We start from the raw sequence: 23913 nt of genomic DNA, 5'->3' as shown, positions 1-23913 counted from the left end.
CAGTATTAATTGATCCAACTTTCGAGTGCTACATACATTAGCCGCAATTCCCACAGTAAAAACGTCTGTATTTTTCATAGTAATTTTTTTTTTTTTTTTAATGTTTCCTTACCGGTGCTTTGGTAGCCATAGTTCATTCAGGGCCCCTGTTCTCTTTTAAACTGCTTGTCATTGGATTAAAAATAAAATCAAACAGCCCAGAGCACACCGAGCAAGTGATAAAATCTACAGAGCTCCTAAACTGGATGTGCTCTCAACATCAAACCGCCACTGATTTTTAATTGCTGGACTGGAACCATCTCAAAAGGATACAGGCCTTTCTGTGTCTCTAAAGTAGTAAGGAAAAGGAGTGCTGTAGGCCGAAAAACAGCCCCTGCCAACAGGAAGGAACCAACCCCCTTGCCCTCCCACGATTAATGTACTTGATTTATGTCGGGCTATCAGTGAACATCATTGGCAAATTACACAAGGCCACAAGTTCCCCACAGTACTCTGACTGGGGAAAGGATATTTCCTTCTCTATTACATTCTAGTCTCGGTATTCTCCCACTCATCTGCACTTCTAGTCTGTCTCACTCTTGTCACTGTTGTCCTACTTTCCTCTTCCTTCTTTCTCAGTGTTCAGCCTGTCCCTATCTTGCTCTGGATTAAAGTAAGTCCAGGCTCCCCAAAAAAATGTGTTCTGGGTGACAACACCTTCACAGACGAGGTGCCGCAAGTACTGCAGGAGTGAAGGGGAAACAGGTCAGGACCTTAGTTCAACAGGTGCAGTGTGCTCTTGGGCAGATGTGTACACGTGTGTACTCCTTCTGACAGACATGCCAACCCTCCCGATTCAGGCGGGAGACTACCGATTTCAAGGCTAGTCTCCCGCCTCCCGATTACTGCAAGCAAAACCAGATTCCTCGGGGGTTTCAGCTGACAGGGCTTGTATTGATTAGAGTGCTAATTCTTCCAGCAATAATCAGAGTGGCGATGCAGGGGCTCTAGAAGGGGTTAAAAAGCAAAACAAAGCCTCATTAACAAGCGAATGGTCTTTTAAAGACCTGTGAACAACTCGGGGCGGCTGTGTGTGTGCCTGGAAACTGTTTCAGCCCGGGCTGCCACGTGGGGGGTGGGGGGTTGTATGCACTGCCAGCAACCTGCCAGGCCCATGCACAACAATTGCATCACCCTCTCTCTGCCTGCCATTGCGCTCAATGCTTCTGAAAGGTAAGGAAAAAATACGTGCATTTTGCGTTTCAAATGTCGGATCCTGCAGCAGCACACTTCCAATGCCCATACATGACAGTAACCCAATTCAAGGCCCCATTCTCCCGATTTTTTTTTTTGGATTTTTTTTTTAAATCTCCCACTTTGCTCTTCTGAAATGTTGGCATGTATGTTCTGAGTGCAATAAAATTAGTAAGATATAGTTCTCAAGGCCCGTGCTTTGTTCAGTTATTATCAGAGCACCCGGGGAGCTTAGCTGCGATAAGCCCCATAAGTTAAAAAGTTCTTGGGGCCAGCTCGCACTTCTCTTTGGAACTCCACGGGATGCAACAGCCCCTCCCCGACCTCGCACAGGCTGTGGACAGCCCATTGTCATTCTGACTGCAGATGTTTATCGCATTTAGAATGACAATGGGCCGTCTGCCTTCAACATAACGTGCACTGCAAGAGAGTGTCTTTGAGGCGAGTGACTAGATTGTAGCAGAGGAGCTTAACGTGTGCCCGAGGTGTGCTTCCTCACTGCTGATTAGCAAATTCCAGAAGGCGACCTCATCCATGCACAGATTTACTAGTATTTTTCCGTTTCTAAATATAAATACAGACAAAGGAAAAATAGTTTTCCGTCTGTATTTATATGTAGAAATCCGTAAAAACGGAAAACCGGGAGCCCTATCTGTAATACGTGTACTTTAAATCTTGTATTTAGCATTGTTTACACTACAGAAATGATAAATTAAAACAGATAAACATCTGCATTAATGTTCTGAAGCATCCAAACAGTTTTCTTCCTCAGCCTTGTTTGCCTGCCTGTTTTGCAGTGCTTACTAATAAAGACATTATGATTGAAATTTCTTCCTCAGTTCACGTTATCATGCACAACCCTTGACAGTCGCTAGTGTGTGGCATGCAGATAATTCACCAGTCTATTTCTCTTGACTTTCGCAGGATACTGAGTTATAGCTTGTGTACTTCTCACGTACATTGTCAGTTGAGTTTTTATGGAATTGCAGGTTTGGGTTGGTCTTTCAAAGTTTCAAGGTATTGTCAATTCTATTTCAGACCCTTCACGTCCACTTCTCCCAGGAGTACTAATCAGGGAACTGCTGCTGTCTACATGAGGGGAAAAGGAAGGCAGCCTGGAGCACCATTTGGCGTCGTGACAGCAGTAAAAGGTAAGCTACAAAAAAGTTTAAGGCTCTGTGAGTGCCTGAGGAAGTAGTCTTGCTCCCATTGCCAACACTGGTGATATGCTGACTCTAACATAATGGTTTTTCCTTGGCAACCATTGCATGATACCCAACCTTTGGAAAACTTTGTCCAAGTCACAAAAAGGGTCATTCTTGGCCATATGTGAGCACGCATGATATGTTGGCTACCTCTGGTAAAATGCTGGGTTGGGTATAATGGTAGGAATTCCTGTCCTGTTGTTGGCTTCCATGATATGATGGTGCCTGTCTTTCACATGTGCAAAGTGGTGATTGGCCGTAGGGTTTTGTATTTTATATTTCAATGTTTTATTGGTACCACAGTGGCTACTGTGCTGGGTACCCTAGTACCAGGCACTGATACCGGGGTACCTGCGGCCCAATCTTCTTCTTCTTTTCTGTTTTTACCTGTTGGGAATTAAAGTGGGGTGTCCCAAAGGCCAAGGCATGCCTATCCTGACCCCTATGTGTTCTTTCATGTTTTCTTTCCCCCTTCAGGACTAGAGGATTGAGATGGCTGACCCAACATTCTCAATTTTGTGGACAGCCAATCAGGCTCCACCCTTTCACTTTGAATGGGCCAATCGCAGATTATTTGGCACCAATGGTTCATTTATTTTTAAGTTTTAACTGGTGTTTACCCTAACATAACCTGTACATTTGTAATGCATACGTTCAGCGAAAAGGTATCTTGTTGCTCATTAATAGATGTTTGTTGTTACCCAACATATTGGTACTCATTTTATCAACCTCGGGATAAAAGGCTGAATGGATTGGGATTTGAACTCGTTGCTGTGAGGTCATGTATAGACTCCTACAGTGGATGCATTAGTCCACGAAGACAAGAGACCAGCTCATCATGATCTCCATTTTGATGCTAATTTCTCAACAATGGCTGAACAGATTTATACCAAATAACCAAAAGCAGGGTTTCTCTATAAAGTTCTAACATTTTGCTGATCAATTTTGGTATAATTTCTGCATAACTTTCCATGATGAAGCCAAAGTGATTTGTTTGAAAAAAAAATGTTTTTAATGAAACGTTACCAAGGCTATTAAAGGAAAAAATGCCTTCTCTGGCCAAGCTAGAACTAAACTGTGGTGACTGTGTAATAAATTTATGACATTCACCACTCAATATGCCATAATATGGTGTATGGTTAGTGAAACTTAACCACACATTCTGTCTCAGTTTATGCTTAAGAAGTTAAATTCACAATGTTATGTGCCTATTTACAAAACACTTTTTTGCATTAGTAAATCACTTATATCTCCTCGTCAATTATTACAGCTATTCATCAGATTGCCCTGCTACTGGTCGGAAAAATAAGAACATTTCAAGGTAAGAATGGTTGCTAAAAAGGTAAGTGAAACTCATATTTTAAAACCAAGTGAGTAGCAGCAATTTTGACCACATAACCCAAAACACCTAATTATCTGGCACTTTCCCTTTGTACTCCTCACCTGCCTATCTTGGAAATAAGTTTCTGTTTACCAAATGCAGACCCTTAAATAACAAAATAAGAAGAAACTCCTACTGCATTGTAGGCTCGTTGAAGTACTAATCTTCAGTCATTAACAAAACCACTCAATATCCCTCTCAGTTTTGCCAGACCCTACTCAAAGCCACTGTGCTTCTTGATCACTATACCATCCCCACTCACAACACATCCTAGTAACACTACTCACCACTAAACATTTTTCTTCTTATTCGCTGCTGCTGGTAAATATTTGAGAATCAACATGCAACTGTATTTACATTATCTCAAGAAATTGTCAATCTATGTAGGGGCCACTGGAATTATGCAGCTGAAGAAGACCAAATCATGGGGCATAGTTGACTAAATTATGTGGTAAGAAAAGGCAAATTTTGTAGACGAATGCAGCACATTTTGTGACCTATTTTTGCATTTATTATTTTGGCATTTTTATTATTGACACTGGCTTAGCAAAGGTTTTACTCCATAAGCACTACTTTAAAACTCAAATACAGCAATAGGCTACAGAAAGATGACCCATCAACCTTCACAAAAGGACTTCCACTATGCTGCAACAGATTAGTAACTCTGCTCTATGCCACTCCACTGTACGTCACTCAACGCGACTCCACTCTGTCACTCCAATACATGACACTATCTGCCACTCCATTCTACAACACACTATTCCACTCTTCGCAATTCCACACTGCAACACTCCACACCACTAGCTAGTGCACAACATGGCTAAAACACATTGGCAAAGCCAATAGCTCTTCCATAGGCAAATATCATTGAAATGTCATATCACACACTTGTGTCCAGTTGCATTTCCTTTAAAAAAAAATGTACAAGTCAATGCCATAAACGCCTTACACAAACGTGTTTAGTGAATTGTTTTTATACGTTCTAACATTAATGGAGTCTGGTGGACAATCAACATAGGAGGAATTAGAACAATTACTTTTTTATCTGAATTGAATTTTGCACAATTGTTCATTTTGGGTAGCCTGAAAACAAACGGTGGTGATCCTGTCTGGTCATGGACCAAGTGGGAATTCAGTCAGGTTCTCGACAATTCAACTGGCTCTCTACTTGCAGGAGGAGGGGTTTCCTGGTACAATCCTGTGTATGTCTGGGTTTGCTCCTTTGCTTTGTGCTTCTCCAACGATCTCTTGCTCCAGTCTTTTCATACCACAATTATAAAATGCTTCCTAATAGCATGACTAATGAGTTTGTAACAGGCGTATTAGAATCATTGACTTCCAAGATATGTAACATATAAAATTTAGTCCAAAAGCCATCATTTAAAAGAAGCCTTGTGCAAGCAACCAAATGAATAAAATTGCTATAAATTAATCAGAATTAATGCGACTTGTGTTCAATTAACATTCAATTTGAATTCTGCTACCCTTACTTGAGTCTTCACAATCATTGCCGTTAGTCTTCAGATATTGCTCACAAAGAATACCGCTAGTCTTCAAACAGTGGTCACAATCAATGAGACTAGCCTTCATTTTGCTCTTGAAAATAGCACAAGAGCTGCAAAAAAAACCCTAACAGAATACTACTAAGCTTCAAATACTATTCTTCTAGAATACTACTAGTCTTCTTTTATCAATCAATTGAAGTGTTCATCATGTATTTGAAGGGTAATTGAGTAGAACTAATATTCCCTCATTTGCATATTTCGGCTTGTGGGCATACTACTTAGTCTTCATGCATACTAAATGAATACTACATTTTAATAGTAAATGAATACCACTGTAAACGCTGAAATCACACTAAATGAAGAGCTTTCATTTTGGTGAGGGAGTTGGCCCCCAGGGACCCTCAGGATTCAAGGGGACTTAATTCCCCAACTTAAAACGTGCCACAGGGCGTGTTTGCACACTTGTCACATCAGGCCACACCCCCTCCCTGCACCACTGTGCAAACGCACCCCCTGGTGCATTGTAAATTGGGGGATTAAGTCCCCTTGCGTCCTGAGGGTCTCTGGGGGCCAACTAGCCCACCAGCTACCTCCAGTAAGTGCCACAGAGCTGCGTTGCAGAGTGGTGTAAAAAAGGGGGCGTGGGCTTGGACCACCTCTCTGCAACGCAGCTCCCTGGTGCTTACTGAAGGTACCTGGTGGGCTAGTTGGCCCCCAAGGACCCTCAGGATTCAAGAGAACTTAATCCCCCAACTTAAAAAGCCCCCTCCCCGCACCACTGTGCAAACGCGCCCCCTGGAGCATTGTAAATTGGGGGATTTAATCCCCTTGAGTCCTGAGGGTCCCTGGGGGCCAACTAGCCCACCAGCTACCTCCAGTAAGCGCCACAGAGCTGTGTTGCAGAGAGGTGTAAAAAGGGGCGTGGCCTCTGAACACCTCTCTGCAACGCAGCTCCCTGGCACATACTGGAGGTACCTGGTGGGCTAGTTCGCCCCCAGGGACCCTCCGGATTGAAGGGGACTTAATTCCCCAATTTACAATGTGCCAGGGGGTGGTACATTTGCAAGTTAGAATTCCAGTAGTGTGGCTACCGAGTTCAATACACTGTATGGAGGTGCTAAAATCATAATAATGTGAATGTGCTGCGTAAATTATATTTTGTTTTTTTCCAAACTATTTTTATTAACTTTTCGACACAAACAAAATAAAAACACTTATGCCCAACCTGGTCTTCACGGATCAATCAGGTTTCATACCTGAGCGCTCTACGTCACACAATCTGAGAACTATTTTTACCATGTTTCATGTTTTAGATCCTGCTTTGCCTGCCGCTGCGGTGATGTTAGACGCAGCAAAGGTGTTTGACTCCATAGAATGGAAATACATGTTTAATATACTACGACGCACGGGGCTCCCATTGTTATTCCTGGGATGGGTTTGTCTTTTATACACACACATGTGCATTGGTGCCTCAGAGGTTTGACGTCCAAACCATTTAAAATACACAGAGGCACACGACAGGGGTGCCCTTGCTATTTGCATTGGCGCTGGAGCCACTGGCATGCATAATCGGACAGCGTCATAGGGAAACGGCACTTAATTTTCTACACGGACCGGTGGGCATATCACTCTACTCTGATGACATGGTCCTATTCATAAGAGATCCAACACAACATTTAGCGAAAGTTTTAAGGGAATACATCCGGTTCAGACTTCACTCCAGCTTGCAAATTAACTGGAATAAGGCAATCATGATACCCCTAACAGTTAATACATCACCACCGACTGTGGAATACCCTTTAGTGTGGACCACGGACCCGGTGAAATATTTAGGCATCTGGGTGCACCGAGACCTTGAAGTAGTGAGCAAAGAAAACTATGGAAAAGCCTGTACCGCCCTGGACCAACAAATCGATAGATGGGATCGCCTGCCACTTTCTCTAGCTGACCGCATCGCTGTTATCAAAATGCTCATTCTGCAGCGCTTTTTATATTTATTTTGCAATATCCCGATCAAGCTGACACAATTCTTCTTCAAGGGAATGCGATCCTCACTACTTCGTTTGATATTGCTGGGGTAAGCAGGCCAGGGTGAGCTGGTCCACACTGACTCTGGATTATGCTCAAGGAGGCTTCAATGCTCCGGATATTTTTCTATATTACTTATGTGCCCAAGCACAATATGCATACTATTGGTTCCGACCGCATGGTTACATGCCACATGTTGCAGTAGAGGATGGCGACGCCCATCCCGTACCGCTACCGGGGGTGCTCACACACACACACGCAGAGGTATGCCGAAAACAGAAATAAACTCCATAGACACGACTGTTGCTGCATGATAAACTATAGGTAACATCACTGGCAGACTCCCGCTCTATGCATCAGCAATGCCTATTGCACATCATGTGGCACTCTTCGTGACACAGGAAGAGGGCTCACTCAGGGCACTGAGGGAAGTGGGCATAGTAAATATGCAAGATATTTTTTGGGACGTACACTTTCTCACGGCAGATGACTTAGCCCACATCTCCAACACCTCCCCATTGTTCAATTTTACCGTGCATAGATTGAGACAAGCGGCTAAAGCCCACTATGTCACGTACCCGACTGAACCACCTACATCGAGTGCCTTACAGATGATACTAGTTGCGCCTTCACATCGTAAGCTTGTCACAACACTGTATAAAGAGATAAGAAAAGACAAGATCTCTGACGCAGATAGAAGCTTGGCTCGCTGGAATCAAAGCATAGACACACCATTATCAATGCTGGACTGGGAACACATATGCAAACTGACTGGCGCCCTTACACCTAATGGAAACCTGCACATTATCCATTTTGAAGTACTGGGATTTTAAAGCCCAGCGGTGCAGGGGAACACACCCTAAGACTTCGGGTTCTTCCTGTTTCAGACCTACAGAAACAGAGTCTTCTTGGTGAAGTCAAAGATCAGTTTATGGGCTGCAGACCAATTACAGGGGTCCGAGAAGTACAACACAATGTATGTTCTCAGGAGACTGCTTAAAATTACAGAAACGGGCTTCTCCTTAAATACAAAATATCATGCTTCAGGCACACATTCCTTGTTTTACGATATGGTCATTTACATGTATTCATTACAAACGAAAAGGCAGAGTCATGATGACCATCCCATATTCCAGTTAAGCCAGCCCACAATTATTTACCCAGCGAGGCTCAGATCCCACATCAGATATCAACAGGCCCCAATAAACACGGGCATCTCCTGTTTGTAAAACAAGCCATAAAGCAGGAAGAGTCAGCTGTGAAAGAGATTAGCCGGAGGCTTGTGTGGGATGAAAAGGCTTTATGGTGTGTCAAACCCTGATGCTAATCACAGGTGGCCGTAGGACGGGGAGCTCGTGGGACCGGACTGACCTGGGGCAGCGGAGCCAAGCTGCACAGGTCACAGAGAAGTCAAATAAAGCACATGTGTTCTAAAGGCCCGTATTTGTTCGTAATGTGTAGCCTATGTGAGGGCAACCATAAGATGGCCACCGCTCCAAGATGGAACCCACGAAGTCAATGTATAATATCGTATACACAGTGTATTAATCGATAAAACGCTATACAAAGCACTTGTATATACTGCATTTGTCATTCGCGGTTCGCTGATACCGGAATAGACAGGGGTAGGGCCCTGCCTCCCACGCGGTCCCTAATTTCAAAGTACCACAGACCCTCCTTTTGCCCTTACATAGGCAATAACTATACTCACATCAATCCGAGTCTAGGTCAATATTCACGAAGTCATGGAGATGTTGCTGTAGCATCATCCTATTACTTAGCTCGTCCCTTGATACAGGTTTCCTTCCACATAATGTAGCACAGAGGCCACATATCGCAGGAGCACACTGTATGCACAGACAGAACAGGAAAAGAATGGCTAAGATCATTCCAATGACCATCAGAATCTTCCAACCCCAGGCAGATATCAGTTCCCAGAACCACCCCACCAGTGACCAATTTCCTTTATCCACGTGTATGGATTTGGATATTTTATGCAGTTTGGAGATGGCTTGATAAACTGTTGGAGCGTTATCTGGTATGAAAATGCAACAGCTAGATTGGATAACCTTACATACCCCACCGCGGTCTGCAAGTATGACGTCTAGAACCATGCGGTTCTGCAAAGTCATGAGGCGATCCGCTTGGAGCTCAGCGGTCAAATTACCAAGGGCACCAGCCGTAACATTAACAGTGGATTCAACCACACGCGTCAGTTGTCTCAGGTTCCTACTATTGACCATCGGTCCCCAAAACGGCAGGAAACCCAAAAAGAAGTCTCCCGCTTCCTTACCGGCAGTATCCTCCGTACTAATCACTCCTCTCACAACTCTGGTCTTGTGATAATCAGAGGTAGCAGTAAATGTTGGCGGTAGCAGATTTGCAATATAACATGTGCCCGAGAAATCAGGGGGCAACCATGTATATGCTCGGTCATTGCAGACAAAATATGTACCCTTGGCAGCCAAAAATGCAGGGGAAAATTGTGATGGAAAAGTGTACGTTTCAGTACAGTCACTTTTCCCCAGTTGAGCCCTTGGATTCTGACCATTACCTTGTAAACAGAACCGACCTATGTGGGGTACGACCCAAATTGGGGACGAAATTTTCCGCTGCCTTTCACCCAGACTAATGCTATACCCCGTCGCATTCCACCCTACATAAGCTCGCAATTCATCCTTGGGAATAGATGAGTATGCGTCGATATCTCTGCTCATATCGGCGACTCCTTTCATTAAGGCTTTATTATTTGTGCTAGGTCTGATGGAACGCGGTTGTCGCGGGGAGTAGGCATCTAATGCAAAAAGAAACATGGTCTGGAATGCCCACGACGATCCATTGTAACTAAACGGCAGCACTAGATAAGGAATACCCTTGTTAATGGTATGTGGCATTAAACCACACACCCAGCAATTGGTTGTATTCATGACTAGTTGGTGCTGGTGCAGGAGCTGAATAAACGAGTTGTTTACAAACTCTGATCATCTAGCTTGTTCGTGTTCAGGCAGAGGGTGGAAGGAGTGTAAGGAGACAGTAGGAGGAGGTATAGGCTGTACAGTGGGTGCAACTGGCACTTGAGAGGAGAAGAATACATAGCCTACAGTAAACACCATCATACTACATAGTATAAACAAACACAATAATATAAAACGTTTGCTCTTCATTATTTTACATATTTTCGTTTTGAAGTTCATTTCCTCAGCGAGTCTCTCCATCTTGAAAAACTCCATCCTCTAATCGTGCCGCTCGCGGCGGGTGAGTATCTTCCGCTAAGGAGTATGCCTGTCAGTCCAGGGAACGCCCTAGACCAACCAGAACCGTTGACCTAACGTCTTCGGCCTGTACCCCAAAGTCTTGGCACCGCGACCCTGCGGCTGAACCCGGATGGTGGTTCGAAAAACAAAAATCAAGAAAGTCCTTCAGATGGGAGAGCTATAAGATCAAAAAATAGTAAGGGAAAGGAATTTTTATTTGTCCATAGGCCTTGGTCTCAAGTTGTAGCGGTTTCTGCCAGGTACTGTCTGGTCTTGAAACAAGAGTTCAGGCTCTGTGGTGTCCAATCGAATAGACGGTGGCACAGCTTCTTGCAAAATATCGTCACTCTCTTGTTCTGAAGCTGTGCCTCTTACGCGTGCATCACTAAATGGTACAAAACGAGGTACAGTGTCTGTTTCAGAATCGGCGATACCCTCCTGGACCCACTGGTCATATGGTAGAGGCAAAGGGATCCGCTTGCAGTGGGCGCCGTGAATCCAATTCTTCTTCCCTTTTACTCGAACCACTGACCTTGTTGACAGAAGTACGAGGTGAGGGCCAATCCAACGGGGCTCATCGTTGCTCTTTCGCTGGAAGTTCCTCACAAGAACCCACGTGCCAGGGTCGATAGGGTGTCCTGGAGCTTCAGAGGCCTGGGGGAGAGTATCATGCACCTGTTGGTGTAAAACACGCAATTTAGCCGTCAATTCATACAGATAATCAAGCAGTACTGGATGTTCGATTTCGCTGAATTTCGTCGGTCTTTGCACACCCCATACATTGGCCGGGCGGCCAAAAATGATTTCATATGGACTAAGTCCCACTCGTGAGTGCACGGTCATTCTTGTGGATAGGAGTGCTAAAGGCAGAGCGTCAGGCCATTTAAGGCCGGAGCTCGCCTGGATTTTGGCCAGCTTGAGCTTTAGAGTGCCATTGTAGCACTCTACTAATCCAGCTGATTGGGGGTGATTTGCAGCGTGAAACTTTTGCTTTATCCCTAATCCCTCACACACATTCTTCATCACTAGACCCACAAACTCACATTATCGCTCCACACCATTCTTGGCATTCCAAACCTAGGAAAAAATTCCTTCACTAGGGCTTTGGCTGTGGATAAAGCAGTGTTGTCTTTTAGGGGATATGCTTCTATCCATTTTGAAAAAGCGCAAACAACAACCAATACATATTTCAAGTTGTTGCACCTTTCCATGTGGATAAAATCTAGCTGCAAAACTTCAAATGGATATGATGGAGGCGCAAAATGACCAGCTGGAGTTGGGGTTCCTCTACCAGGGTTGTATTTCAAACATACCATACAATTCTTGACCACATTCTCTGCACACTTGGGAATTCCAGCATTCTGCCATACTGGAGCCAACAACTTACAGATTCCTTTCATACTGATATGTGCCATTCCATGTGCCATAGTAACTACTGGAAGCACATATGCATCAGGTAACCACCATCGCCGATGTTCTGACAAATCAACCCAACAACCATTCTCATCCAATTTACCCGTACTTTCTCTCCACTTGCTCAACTCTTTCTCCGTGGCTTCAGCTTGAAGGGACTTCACACTCTCTATCGTGTCTTCACACATCCCAACATCACCAACCCATCTTGCAGGGCCTGCAACATACATTCGAGTCTTCACATCTTTTGCCGTTTCTTTCTCGATTTCGTCAGCAAATGCATTACCACGACCAACATCATCAGTGATTTTCTTGTGCGCACTGCATTTCATAATCGCAACTTGTAACGGTAGGGTCAGTGACTCGTGATCATTCACCAACTTGCCATTCTGAATTTTAGCTCCATGCGAAGTCAGAAACCCACGTTCCTTCCACAGTCGCCCAAAACTATGGGCCACACCAAAGGCGTACTGGCTGTCAGTATATATGTTCACTTTCATTCCTTCAGACAACACGCATGCTCTTGTAAGGGCAATTAATTCTGCTGCTTGAGCCGAATTATGCGCACACGTGCAGTTTCGACAATCGTGTGCAAAGTCGTGATAGCATATGCAGCAGTCGTATCACCATTCGGAAGCTTGAAACACGAACCATCCACCCATAAGGTACCATCACACTCAGTCAGGGGAGTATCTTCGTCTCTTCTTCTGTTCTGAACAGACAATCATGTTGCTCAATCTCATCTAGGTCTGCTGGAATCGGCAATAATGTAGCTGGATTCAACGTGTTGCATCTCTTTATGTGTATATGGTTTGCTAACAGTGTCAATTCATACCCTGACAATCGAGCACTAGTTAAGTGCTGTGTCTTGGTCCTGTTTAACAATGTGTCCACAGAATGTGGAACCATTACAATCAATGTATTATCCATCACCAGTCCAGCAGACTGTCGAATAGACATAGCTGCTGCAGCTGTAGCTCTTAGACAACTTGGCAATGCCCTAGCTACCGGGTCCAAGGTTGACGAAAAATATGCGCATGGACGCGGTCTGTCGCCAAAAGGCTGTGTTAATACTGATAATTCGCAACCATCTTTTTCATGAACATACAATGTAAAAGGTTTGCTGTAGTCAGGGGTACCCAACACAGGAGCTGAACATAATGCATTACGCAATTCCCAAAAACTTTTCTGACACTCCTCAGACCATGGGACAGGATTCGGTGTGTCTTTACATGTTAGTGCTAACAAAGGTTTTGCCAGCAAAGAAAAATTTGGTATCCAGTGCCTAAAGTATGAAGTAATGCCCAAGAAAGCACGCATCTCTCTCTGTGTTCTTGGCACACTTAATTGTGCAATGGCTTGAATTCTTTCTGGGGTCAGTTTCCTTCCCTCCTTCGATAAGAGATGACCTAAGTAGGTCACTTCTTGTCGACAATATTGCAATTTGGAGAGAGATACTTTATGATGAGAGGCAGACAAATGACACAACAAGGACAATGTAGCTTCTTTGCAAATCTTTTCAGTACCTGCGGCGATTAGCAAATCCTCAACGTACTGAATGAGGATAGCGCCACTTGGTAAAACAAGTGCATCAAGCTGCGCTTTTAAAGCCTGACTGTATATTGATGGACTTTCACAGTAGCCCTGTGAAGCGCGTTTAAAACGGAAGCTTCGACCTCCTATACTGAAGCCAAAAATGTCCCTGCTCTCCTCTGCAATTGGGATGCTAAAGAAAGCATTCTTTAAATCTATCACTGAGAACCATGCAGCGGAGGCTGGAATCATGGTTAACAAGGCAGTTATATCAGGGACAACTGGAAACTGTGGCACAACAATCTTATTTACCTCTCTAAGATCAATTACAAATCTGTAAACAGGTGGCTGTGAAGGGTCCGTTCGTTTTAAAACAGGTAAAACAGGACTATTGCAAACGTTGCCTCTTGTCTCTTCAATTACACCCTTTTTAATCAAATCACTGACAATTGCTAACAACGCTTTCTGACCTTCATTGGAGATCTTGTACTGGGGAATGCGTGGCAATCTGACATGGGCCTTTAAAGTGACCACGTATGGCGGTATTTCCAAAAGACCCACATCATTGGGACCAGTAGCCCAAAGGACATCCGGAAGGGATGACAACTCAGGTGGCATTGCATTCTTAGACAAATACATCGGGGAAATCACTTCCTTTCCTAATGTAAGTTGTACTCCTGAGGGAGAACAATATAGCGTCGCATGCAATCTTTTCAACAAATCTAACCCTAACAGATTTTCACCACAACCTGTCGTTAGGATAAGGGGTGCTTTTAGCTCACAAGGTCCAACAGAAAGTGGCATAGGACTAGAAATCGGGTTCCTAACTGGGGCGCCAGAAAAACCTACTGAAACATTCATTTCGCCAGACAAAGGCGCGCCAGGGAGTTTTGAATGCATGATTGAACTCTTTGCAGCACCAGTGTCCAGCAGAAAGGGCTCTGTTACACCCGCTGTAGTCACTTTAACATACGGTCCACTCTGATCCACTGGTACTGAAACAACTCCCTCTCTGTCTATGGCTGTCCTAGTAATCATTACCTTCCACATTGTCGTCTTCTGCATAATAATCATTATTATAGTACTGAGCTGTATTACCAGTCGCGTTGGCTTGCTGATCAAAGCTATTTATCGTATTTTGAGGCGGAAGAGGACGCGCGTTCTGGGGAACATTTCCACGCCCTCTACCTCTAGGAGCTTGCTGACCACCTCTACCTCTTGCGCCATACGCATTACTAGTACGCTGCATTAATTTAGGACAGCTGTACTTGAAATGACCTTCCTCTCTGCAATATGAACATTGATTGGGACCTAGAGGGATACGTGGTTGATAATACCCATTCATTTGCTGATTATTCTGAAACTGTTGGGGTTGCTGATAGATACCTTGGGTTTGCCTATAATTATTCTGTCCTCCACGTGGTGGATAAGCCTGCTGTAAAAGGACCTTCGTTTTCAGTTCTTTCGTTTTCTTGTCTGTTCTATCCTTCTCGTCTTTATCTCTATTTTCATAATACTGTGCAGTAGCCAGTATTTGCGCTGAAGAGGAAACGGCCCAAGAACTCTCTGAATCTTTTAATTTCTTACACAACTCGGGAAGTAGATTCTGCACAAATTTATCAACAAATAACCGTTGGCCACCTTCAGTACTCATGTCTTGACCACTGTGGTCGATAAACGTTTCTTCAAACCTTGTAAAGAAATCGGACACTGTCTCATCTTCTGCTTGCATGCAGATAGTTTATCCCAATTCACGCGCATCGCGGGCATTATAGTTTTCATGTAGGTAATAATCCTACCAGGGAGGTCTGCTACCAAAGGGTCAGGCTTCGCGCCACCAACTTGGCCAGCGTCTGCAGCAATGATATTAGCCCATGTGTTACCCAATTCTGCAGCGTGATCTACATTACGAATGGATCCCCATAAAGGCTGTGGAACAACATTCCCAAACAACATATCTATATCAGCCAGATTCATGACACACGATTCTGCAGTTTGTGATAACTCCTTATAATATCCTGTAGGGTTTTTACGTGGGTCAGGCAATGTCTGCTTAAGCGCTAACACCTCAGAACGCTTCCATGGGACATGTACCCAAACACGCTGAAAATGTGCTAAGACAGGTGGAGCAGCATTTGGATCAGCAGGTCTCCAAACTGGGGGAACCTCACGCATCGGATATTGGCGCGCTTTTACCTTTTTCCCCACAGGGAATTCCTGTTCGAACAATGATTACTGACAATCACCATTCCTGAAGGACAGTAAAGTCGCAACCGCTTTATCTACATCGGGACCCACAATTGTACCTGTTCCAAAATCAAACCGCACTCGACACAACTCCTGCGGGTTTGGGTTTGAACCATGATCCTCCAATTCCTCACAGAGGAATTCACACATTTTGTCAAACACATACCTCTGTTTTGGGGCATCCCATTGGTGGAAAACGTTAACAACTGATTCCACATTATAGAGTGAAGGGAAACCAATCCACCTACGCGCCAGATGATCTAACACCTCTTTCTCGTCAGGACCAGGCAGCTGACTACGCAATTGCTTACGTTGTAAACCAGGGGTCACACTAGATGACCCAAAGAGAGGCGACATTAAACTAGTAACTACATTAGCTAGACGTTGTCGTGCTGAAGGAGAAGTTGAGGCGAAAACGGGGGGATAGACAGAGGGAAGAAAAGCGGATTCAGATACAGGTACCTGGGTAGTGTAAGAAAGAGCGCCAGGGGAGGCAGCTGATGTGCTAGGCAAAGTCGCAGGAAGCGCGGGGGCAATAGGTAACACAACTGGCGGCCCTTGAGAGGGCTGTACTGTAGGAATAGGAGCCAGCTGAGGAGGAGCTGGCGGTTGTGGGAAGGCTTGCGGCATATTTACTGGAGGCTGCACATTTACGAGCTGTGGAGGCGCTGTGGCATTTTGCGCATACGGGGGTGGCGAACTTAGCAAATGGGACATTAGGGAATCCTTTTCTATCTCTTTTGTCTCATCTTGCACAAGGGGTGACAAAACAGGGTAACATTTATCGATCCCTAGTTTGCGCTGTCTATGTAACTACTCATTCATTTGTTCCTCCTCATTATCTTTAAATTGCACAGCTGCTTGCATCATTGATATACCTTTTTCTCTCTTATTCCTTTTCGCTAGCTTAATTTCCTTCTGTTTGGCTTCCTTTCGCCATAGGCGGAAAGAATCAAACATCGCCGGCCGGGCTTTCTTTTTAAACAATTTAACTTCCAAATTATCTAAGATATCTGTATCGAAACTACCATTTTGGGGCCATTTTAACACACCGTCCTTTCTGGTGTATCGGATCCATACTTCATTATATGCAATGGGGCCCACGCCATGTTTCACATAAAGCTCATAAGTTGGAGTTCCAATTGGAGGAACCGGACACGAATCCTCTAATTGGGAATCCCTTCTACAACCCAAACAAAACAAATTTCCAAATATACTAGAACCAGGCATCTTCGCTCACTAGTCTAGTTTCAAACTTCAAAGGATTATCGATTACGATAGTCTCGTGAATACACGAGTCCTCTGGCTTTGGCACTTGCAAGCTCCAAATCAAAACGATCCCGAAGGATACCAAATTCCCGAAGGATACCAAACAAACTGGGAGACGCTCCACTTATACTTAACTGAATATCGATGATCGATGGCGTCACCAGAAGACTCTCTCGATTGTTTCGCTCTACCAAAACCGTCAAGGGTCCAAAACAGGGCGATTAATCAGGGCAGCAGTCCTTCGTAGCCGTCGGGACGCGGAGAACCTCGCAGAAAAGACTTTCGGACCACGTCGACATGCAGGGGTCGATGAAGTGGCGGCCTTCCTCCGGAATTTCCACACGAAGCTCCTCACGAACCTCTGGCTTGGACTGGTACCGCTTAAATCGCCCCACGTTGGGCGCCAACTGAAGTACTTGGATTTTAAAGCCCAGCGGTGCAGGGGAACACACCCTAAGACTTCGGGGTTCTTCCTGTTTCAGACCTACAGAAACAGAGTCTTCTTGGTGAAGTCAAAGATCAGTTTATTGGCTGCAGACCAATTACAGGGGTCCGAGAAGTACAACACAATGTATGTTCTCAGGAGACTGCTTAAAATTACAGAAACGGGCTTCTCCTTAAATACAAAATATCATGCTTCAGGCACATATTCCTTGTTTTACGATATGGTCATTTACATGTATTCATTACAAACGAAAAGGCAGAGTCATGATGACCATCCCACATTCCAGTTAAGCCAGCCCACAATTATTTACCCAGCGAGGCTCAGATCCCACATCAGATATCAACAGGCCCCAATAAACACGGGCATCTCCTGTTTGTAAAACAAGCCATAAAGCAGGAAGAGTCAGGTGTGAAAGAGATTAGCCGGAGGCTTGTGTGGGATGAAAAGGCTTTCTGGTGTGTCAAACCCTGATGCTAATCACAGGTGGCCGTAGGACGGGGAGCTCGTGGGACCGGACTGACCTGGGGCAGCGGAGCCAAGCTGCACAGGTCACAGAGAAGTCAAATAAAGCACATGTGTTCTAAAGGCCCGTATTTGTTCGTAATGTGTAGCCTATGTGAGGGCAACCATAAGATGGCCACCGCTCCAAGATGGAACCCACGAAGTCAATGTATAATATCGTATACACAGTGTATTAATCGATAAAACGCTATACAAAGCACTTGTATATACTGCATTTGTCATTCGCGGTTCGCTGATACCGGAATAGACAGGTGTAGGGCCCTGCCTCCCACGCGGTCCCTAATTTCAAAGTACCACAATTTCAAATGTATACATCAAACTTACCACACCCCTGTTAAATTACATAAGTGTGCCTGAGGGAGACCAACGTGGGTAAGCGATGTGGTCATTTTGGGGCAGTTTTTTACATCTTGCATGGGGATGTGATAAAGTGAGAGCTTATTGGGATGCGGTTCTAAAATACATTCACGAAATGACGGAGGTTGTGCTTCACTGCACTCCACAAATTTGTTTACTAGGACATGTGCCGCAATTGAAAGGGGCGGTGGGGAAACTTGTGCGCATCGCGCTACTGCTGGCCAAATGGCGAGTAGCTTTGCACTGGGAGAGCAAACTAGCTCCAAAACCTGATCAGTGGCTGAAAGACATGGTACACTGTAGGGAGAACCTCATACTATACGCGGAAGAACTACCCACAATGTCAAGACCCAGAGACATTTGGGAACCCCTGCGAAAATATCTGATAAGACTGACTGTTACTGACTCAGACACTGATTGATATTATTGTTCAACATAATACTGAATATCTGCGATTGCAACTGTATATGCTAATTCAGATGGACAAATGGACATGTTAATATTAGATGTGAGGTCGATCGCACTGTTTTATTCTGTTTTGCTGCTATTTCGCTGCCACACATGGCAAGTGGCACATGTACGTTACTTGAAAGCCCAATATACAGATTTTTTTTAAAAACCCACCGTTCGCGGGTCCACAAAGGGAACCTGCGATAAGGATCCAAGACATTCGTTGTATACCTCGGGTTCCACCCGCACTCCTGACTTTCAAGTTCCCTAAAATCCATAATAGGACCACCAATTGCCTGACACCATGGAATGTTTCTTAGGGCAACCCCATACAATATAAATAGGTTTCTCCAGCTTTGTACAATGGTCCATCCCCGCTCTCTATTCTCATAGTGGGGGGACTGACTATCTCTAACAGTGTTTTACAGTGTTTATTTTTGCCAAGATTATCCCATTCCCACCAGGATTTGGTCTCCCCTGGGTCCCCCCAATTTGCCTAGGATCCCTAGTAATGCAGTTTTAGGTGAGGCCCCAATTCTTTGTCCCACAACGGCCAAAAGAGATTTCAAGATGGAAAGACAATTTTGCTGGAGAGTAAGAAATCCCCTGTGTTGTCCTGACACCTGGTGCAGGTGGGTTTGGGGATTCTATTCGCTTTCCATACCCGTCTGGGTGTAAAATAAGTGTAATGTAGTAAATGTATTTGGATGAGTTGTAGTCTAGCCGATATTGCCAGGGTACACGTGCCATATAGGCTTCAGTCCATTCCGCATTCTCCAAAGGTCCCACCCAGCCTCCAAATGGGCTCTGTGTGAAAGGTTACAGGGTGAGTGGTTAACCAGAGCTCTAAATACCTGCGAGATGACCCCTTCTCTGTTTGTCCCAGGAGTAACCAAGCCTCCAGGAGGTTGTATTTTGGGGGTGCTGTAAGTGCCTGCTGGTGGCCTGCCAAGGCATGTCATAGTTGGAGATCTAGATAAAATTGGGACTTTTGGAGAGAGAATTCTGGTTGAGTGAGAGAGGTGTGGCGCAGCCGCCAGGGCAGCTGACTCCAGAGCGCAGGGCTCATGGTTCGATCGCCTGCCGCAGCACAGCTCAGCGCCACGTGACTGAGCAATAGCTCACTTAATCTCCTGGACGGCCCATAGTGCCTTGAGACCCTTAGGGGTGAGTAATTCGTGCTTTACAAATACCGGATTTGAAGTTATATTTATTTGTTTAGTGAAGGATTTTAGGTGATCTCCTTTCCACACATCACCCAATTTCGACACCCCTATCCTGTCCCAGTTTCTAAAGCCCTCCAGCCGCGTCACCGGAATCTGCCACTGGCCAGTCCAGAGCAGTGACCTTGCAGTCCCATTCCATCCAGCGTAGCTCGACCCTCTGGGTCGGGAGCATCACCCTGGTCCCCTCCGGGAGGGACTGTGGTATAGGCGTCCCATTTAATGGGCCTTTGAGGTTGTCCAGACCTATCAAAGCAATTTCCATCTTGAAGGCCGCGTCCACCCAGCCTCCATGCACCCAGTCTTTCACCACCAATGCATGTGCAGCCCAGTAATAGAGACAAATGGGGAACAGCCATTTCAACGTGGTTTTTACCATGCGTTGCAATTACATCTGATGTTACAACGTGTGGTAAAAACCACGCATACCATTACATCGCATGCGCTTTTACAACGCATGCGATGTAGTGGCTATCCATGTCGTTGTGAGGAAACTGAGGCTGTTTCCTCACAATGACGTGGACCTCTGACGACGCAGGAACCGGGAGCAGAGACGGCGACGCTGGAACCACAAGGAAAGAGGTAAGGCTGACTGTGCTTGGGGTGGGGGTAGTGGTTTAGGGTAGGGTAGTGTAGGGGTGGGAGTAGTGTGGGTAGTGTAGTAGTGTTTTTGGGTTTAGGGTAGTGTAGGGGTGGGAGTAGTGTGGGTAGTGTAGTAGTGTTTTAGGGTTTAGGGTAGTGTAGGGGTGGGAGTACTGTGGGTAGTGTTGTAGTGTAGTAGTGTTTTAGGGTTTAGGATAGTGTGGGGTGGTTGTAGGTTGGCTAGTGTAGTAGTATTGTAGGGTTTAGGGTAGTGTAGGGGTGGGAGTAGTGTGGGTGGTGTAGTAGTGTTTTAGGGTTTAGGGTAGTGTAGGGGGGGGAGTAGTGTGGGTAATGTTGTAGTCTAGTAGTGTTTTAGGGTAGTGCAGGGGTGGGAGTAGTGTTGTAGTGTAGTATTGTTTTAGGGTTTAGTGTAGGGGTGGGAGTAGTGTGTTGTGTAGGGGTAGGGTTGTCACTTACCTTGTATACTTTTACCACGAGTATAGCTTTACCACGCATGCCTTTGCGTTGTAATGGCATGCGTGGTAAAGGCATACTCGTGGTAAAAGTATGCGATGTAATGGCATGCGATGTCATTGACATCGCGTAGTAATACCCGCGTTGTAATGGCACGCGTGGTATTAGTATGCGATGTAATGACACATCCGAGACGAATATTCGCCATGGCAAGACTTTCGTTGAATGTAGATCTGAGATCCTGTGACGCTTTCTTGCCCATATGAAGTTATGTGCATTGGCGTTAATGGTGGCCAGCCAGTGATTTGGGATGGAAAAGGGGTAAATCTAGAGGGTATACTAGAGACGTGAAAGGAGCATCATTTTGTATAGAGTTACCCTCCATAATAGATTAAGCGGCAGCTTGGTCCATCTAGCCAGGTCCAGCTGCACTGTCCAGGCTAGGGGTCTGAGGTTAAGGCTTTATGCTAAGTCTGGGTCCCAGGGCATGTGAATCCCCATGTACCGGAGGCTGAGGCACCTTGTGGGGAGGCCTTGGTGCTAGTTCTCATCTTCCCTGTCACCCTCAGTGGGATTAGTATCTAGACCTGTTTACCTTCAACCAAGAAGCCGACCCAAGGGAGTCTAGTATAGAGAGGAGGTGAAGTCCAGTCTCCGCCGGACAGGCCATAAACTTGAGGACGTCATCTGCATATATTGCTATTCTGGCCTCCAGTGCGAAACCCCAGTCAAACCCCCAGACCTGGGCATCACATTGTATCCATGCCGCTAATGGTTCAATTGCCAGAAGCTGGACTCGGCAGGTATAATCTGAGAAGATCAGCACACAGCTGCCCTGATACATAAGTTGCTCCTTCGACCTCGACACACAACGCACAGTCTCCCTATCGCCGTAGTTGAGTATTGTGCCAATCATTGAGTGGGGTGATCCCCCCCGGAGGTTTCTTATCCAGCAAAAATTGCGCCGTCTCAACCACTAAGCTGTTTGACAGAAGGTCGAATTTATTCCATGATGAAACTCATTGCTCCAAAAAGAGCTCTGGTGTCGCCCCCGCCTCCCCCTCTGGGAATCCAATAAAGTGGAGGTTACTTCTGCACGGCCTGTTTTCTGAATCTTTAACCAAGTCGATGAGTCCCTTCAAAGTTATGGACAGGCGCAACATTCTGTTTTAAGATCTTGGACTGTATCCTCCAACTCAGAAATCCGTTCTTCTGCCTTGGTTACTCTAGCCGTGGCATTCTGCAGACCTAGAAGTTTTATGGCAATGTCCACCCGGACTTCACCAATCTTAGTTTGGAAACCGAACGTGAGTCATGAATTGCTTGTAGGATCACTGTAGTGTCTGCCCCCTCCTTGTGTGCCATCACTCCGGAGGTTATCCCCACTGACACCCCTCTGCCTCCCTGTGGGTGTCATACATTTGTGGATTTTGGTTTAGGCCGGTTGTCTCAAAAAGCAGAACTAGGGCTCCAAGGAGTGTTACCAATCCACCCCGCCTGCCCCACCACCTGTCTGGAGTGGGAGGCAAGAGCAGCCTAGCTTTCTGCAGTGATAAAGTCCTAGCCTGTGCCTCAGGCCAATACCAAAAGGTCGGTATTTCCCCGACCTTCGGCCAGGTTCATGCAAGTAGTCTGCTGTGTTGGACCCAGTCCCCCAACCTCCTCCCCAGAAGCCGCTCTCTCCAGGAGGCCGGCAGCAGGTGTCCCCTGGCGAGCGGAGGCAATCCTGGTCCATGCATCCTTTCCCCCACGGCCAAGGCGTCGTCTAGCAAGGTCCCCAGAGGCCCAATCAAGTCCCTTCCAGCAGCTACATCCTCTGTCCAGTTGCGGGGAGTGGAGCCACTTCCTTGTTCCAGCCATTGTCTTCACGGCCTGCAACTATGTCAACTATGTCGGAACAGCTCATGGAGTCACTCTTGGCCCCCTCTTTTCCAGGAGGTAGGTGCGTCGCAGCCGCTACGGGAGAGTCTGCGTGGGGACTCCTGCACACCACCGTGGGTCCCAAGTACATTCCAGACTCCTCGGTGTAGTGCGTTTATCCTGCAGTTGCTCTGGCACAAGGCTGTCAGATGTCAGTCGGGGTGCCGGCTTAACTCAGTGGAAGCCGCCATATTGCTGCATCTTCTGGAAGTTCGCTCGCTCCACCACCAGTCCGGAGCGCCTCCACTGATCCTGCTGGGACTCCCTGGCAGCTGCGCCCAGGCTCATCGGACAGGTCCCCAACCGGGGAGCTGCCGTGTGCGCCAGCGCCTGCAAAACAATGGTCATAGTCTGAGTTGAGCTGAAGCTCAAAGAAGAGTGTCCACCATCGTGGCCGTCCCGGCTCCGGCCCCGTAAGTTATAAATTTAAGGTATAAATATAACTTTAGAATGCCTAATGTTTTGTATAGTTTAAGCTTGGTTTCTATAGAAATAATAAATATATAGTAATTTAAAGGTGGTGCTTAATTTATAAGTTTAAGGTATAACAATAAATAACTTAAGAATTTCTAATGTTTGTGTTTAAATTTGTTTTGTATAGAAAGAATAGACAAAGTATAAACTGTAACACGGTTCAAGCTTTGGTTTTTCATAGAATTTTAGTGTGTGTGTGTGTGTGTGTGTGTGTGTGTGTATATATATATATTTACTCCACACTGTCTAGCCACCTCCATCGAGAAGACACAGCACTGCAGACTCGAGTACAGTTTAGCTTTCTTTATTTTATTTTATTAGTGCATTTTAGTGCAAACAGACAGAGGGTCTACGCATTTCGGCACCCAGCCTTCTACTGGACCATAGAGTCCCTTCGT

At 45.6% G+C, this 23913-nt stretch overlaps 1 protein-coding gene across 5 annotated transcripts in view; it reads left to right on the top strand.

Moving 5' to 3' along the window:
* Nucleotides 1-23913, top strand: part of LOC146805190 (uncharacterized) — a 304320-nt gene that overhangs the window by 15211 nt on the left and 265196 nt on the right. For 3 of the 5 annotated variants that reach the window (XR_014967806.1, XR_014967805.1, XM_085622380.1), the window contains 2 exons: nt 2272-2384; nt 3709-3759. Coding sequence is in view for 1 of the 5 variants with exons in the window: in XM_085622380.1 (XP_085478506.1) it covers nt 2272-2384; nt 3709-3759 (164 nt within the window). In the remaining 4 variants the exon portion in view is untranslated. Of the gene's footprint in view, nt 1-2271; nt 2385-3708; nt 3760-4206; nt 4271-23913 lie in introns of all 5 variants that reach the window. The other 2 variants (XR_014967803.1, XR_014967804.1) reach the window with 1 other exon arrangement.

The sequence above is a fragment of the Triturus cristatus genome, chromosome 8 (assembly GCF_964204655.1).
Source record: "Triturus cristatus chromosome 8, aTriCri1.1, whole genome shotgun sequence".
Lineage (NCBI taxonomy): Eukaryota > Metazoa > Chordata > Amphibia > Caudata > Salamandridae > Triturus > Triturus cristatus.
Note: the sequence above shows the minus strand (reverse complement) of the source record. Positions and strands in the feature narration are given on the sequence as shown.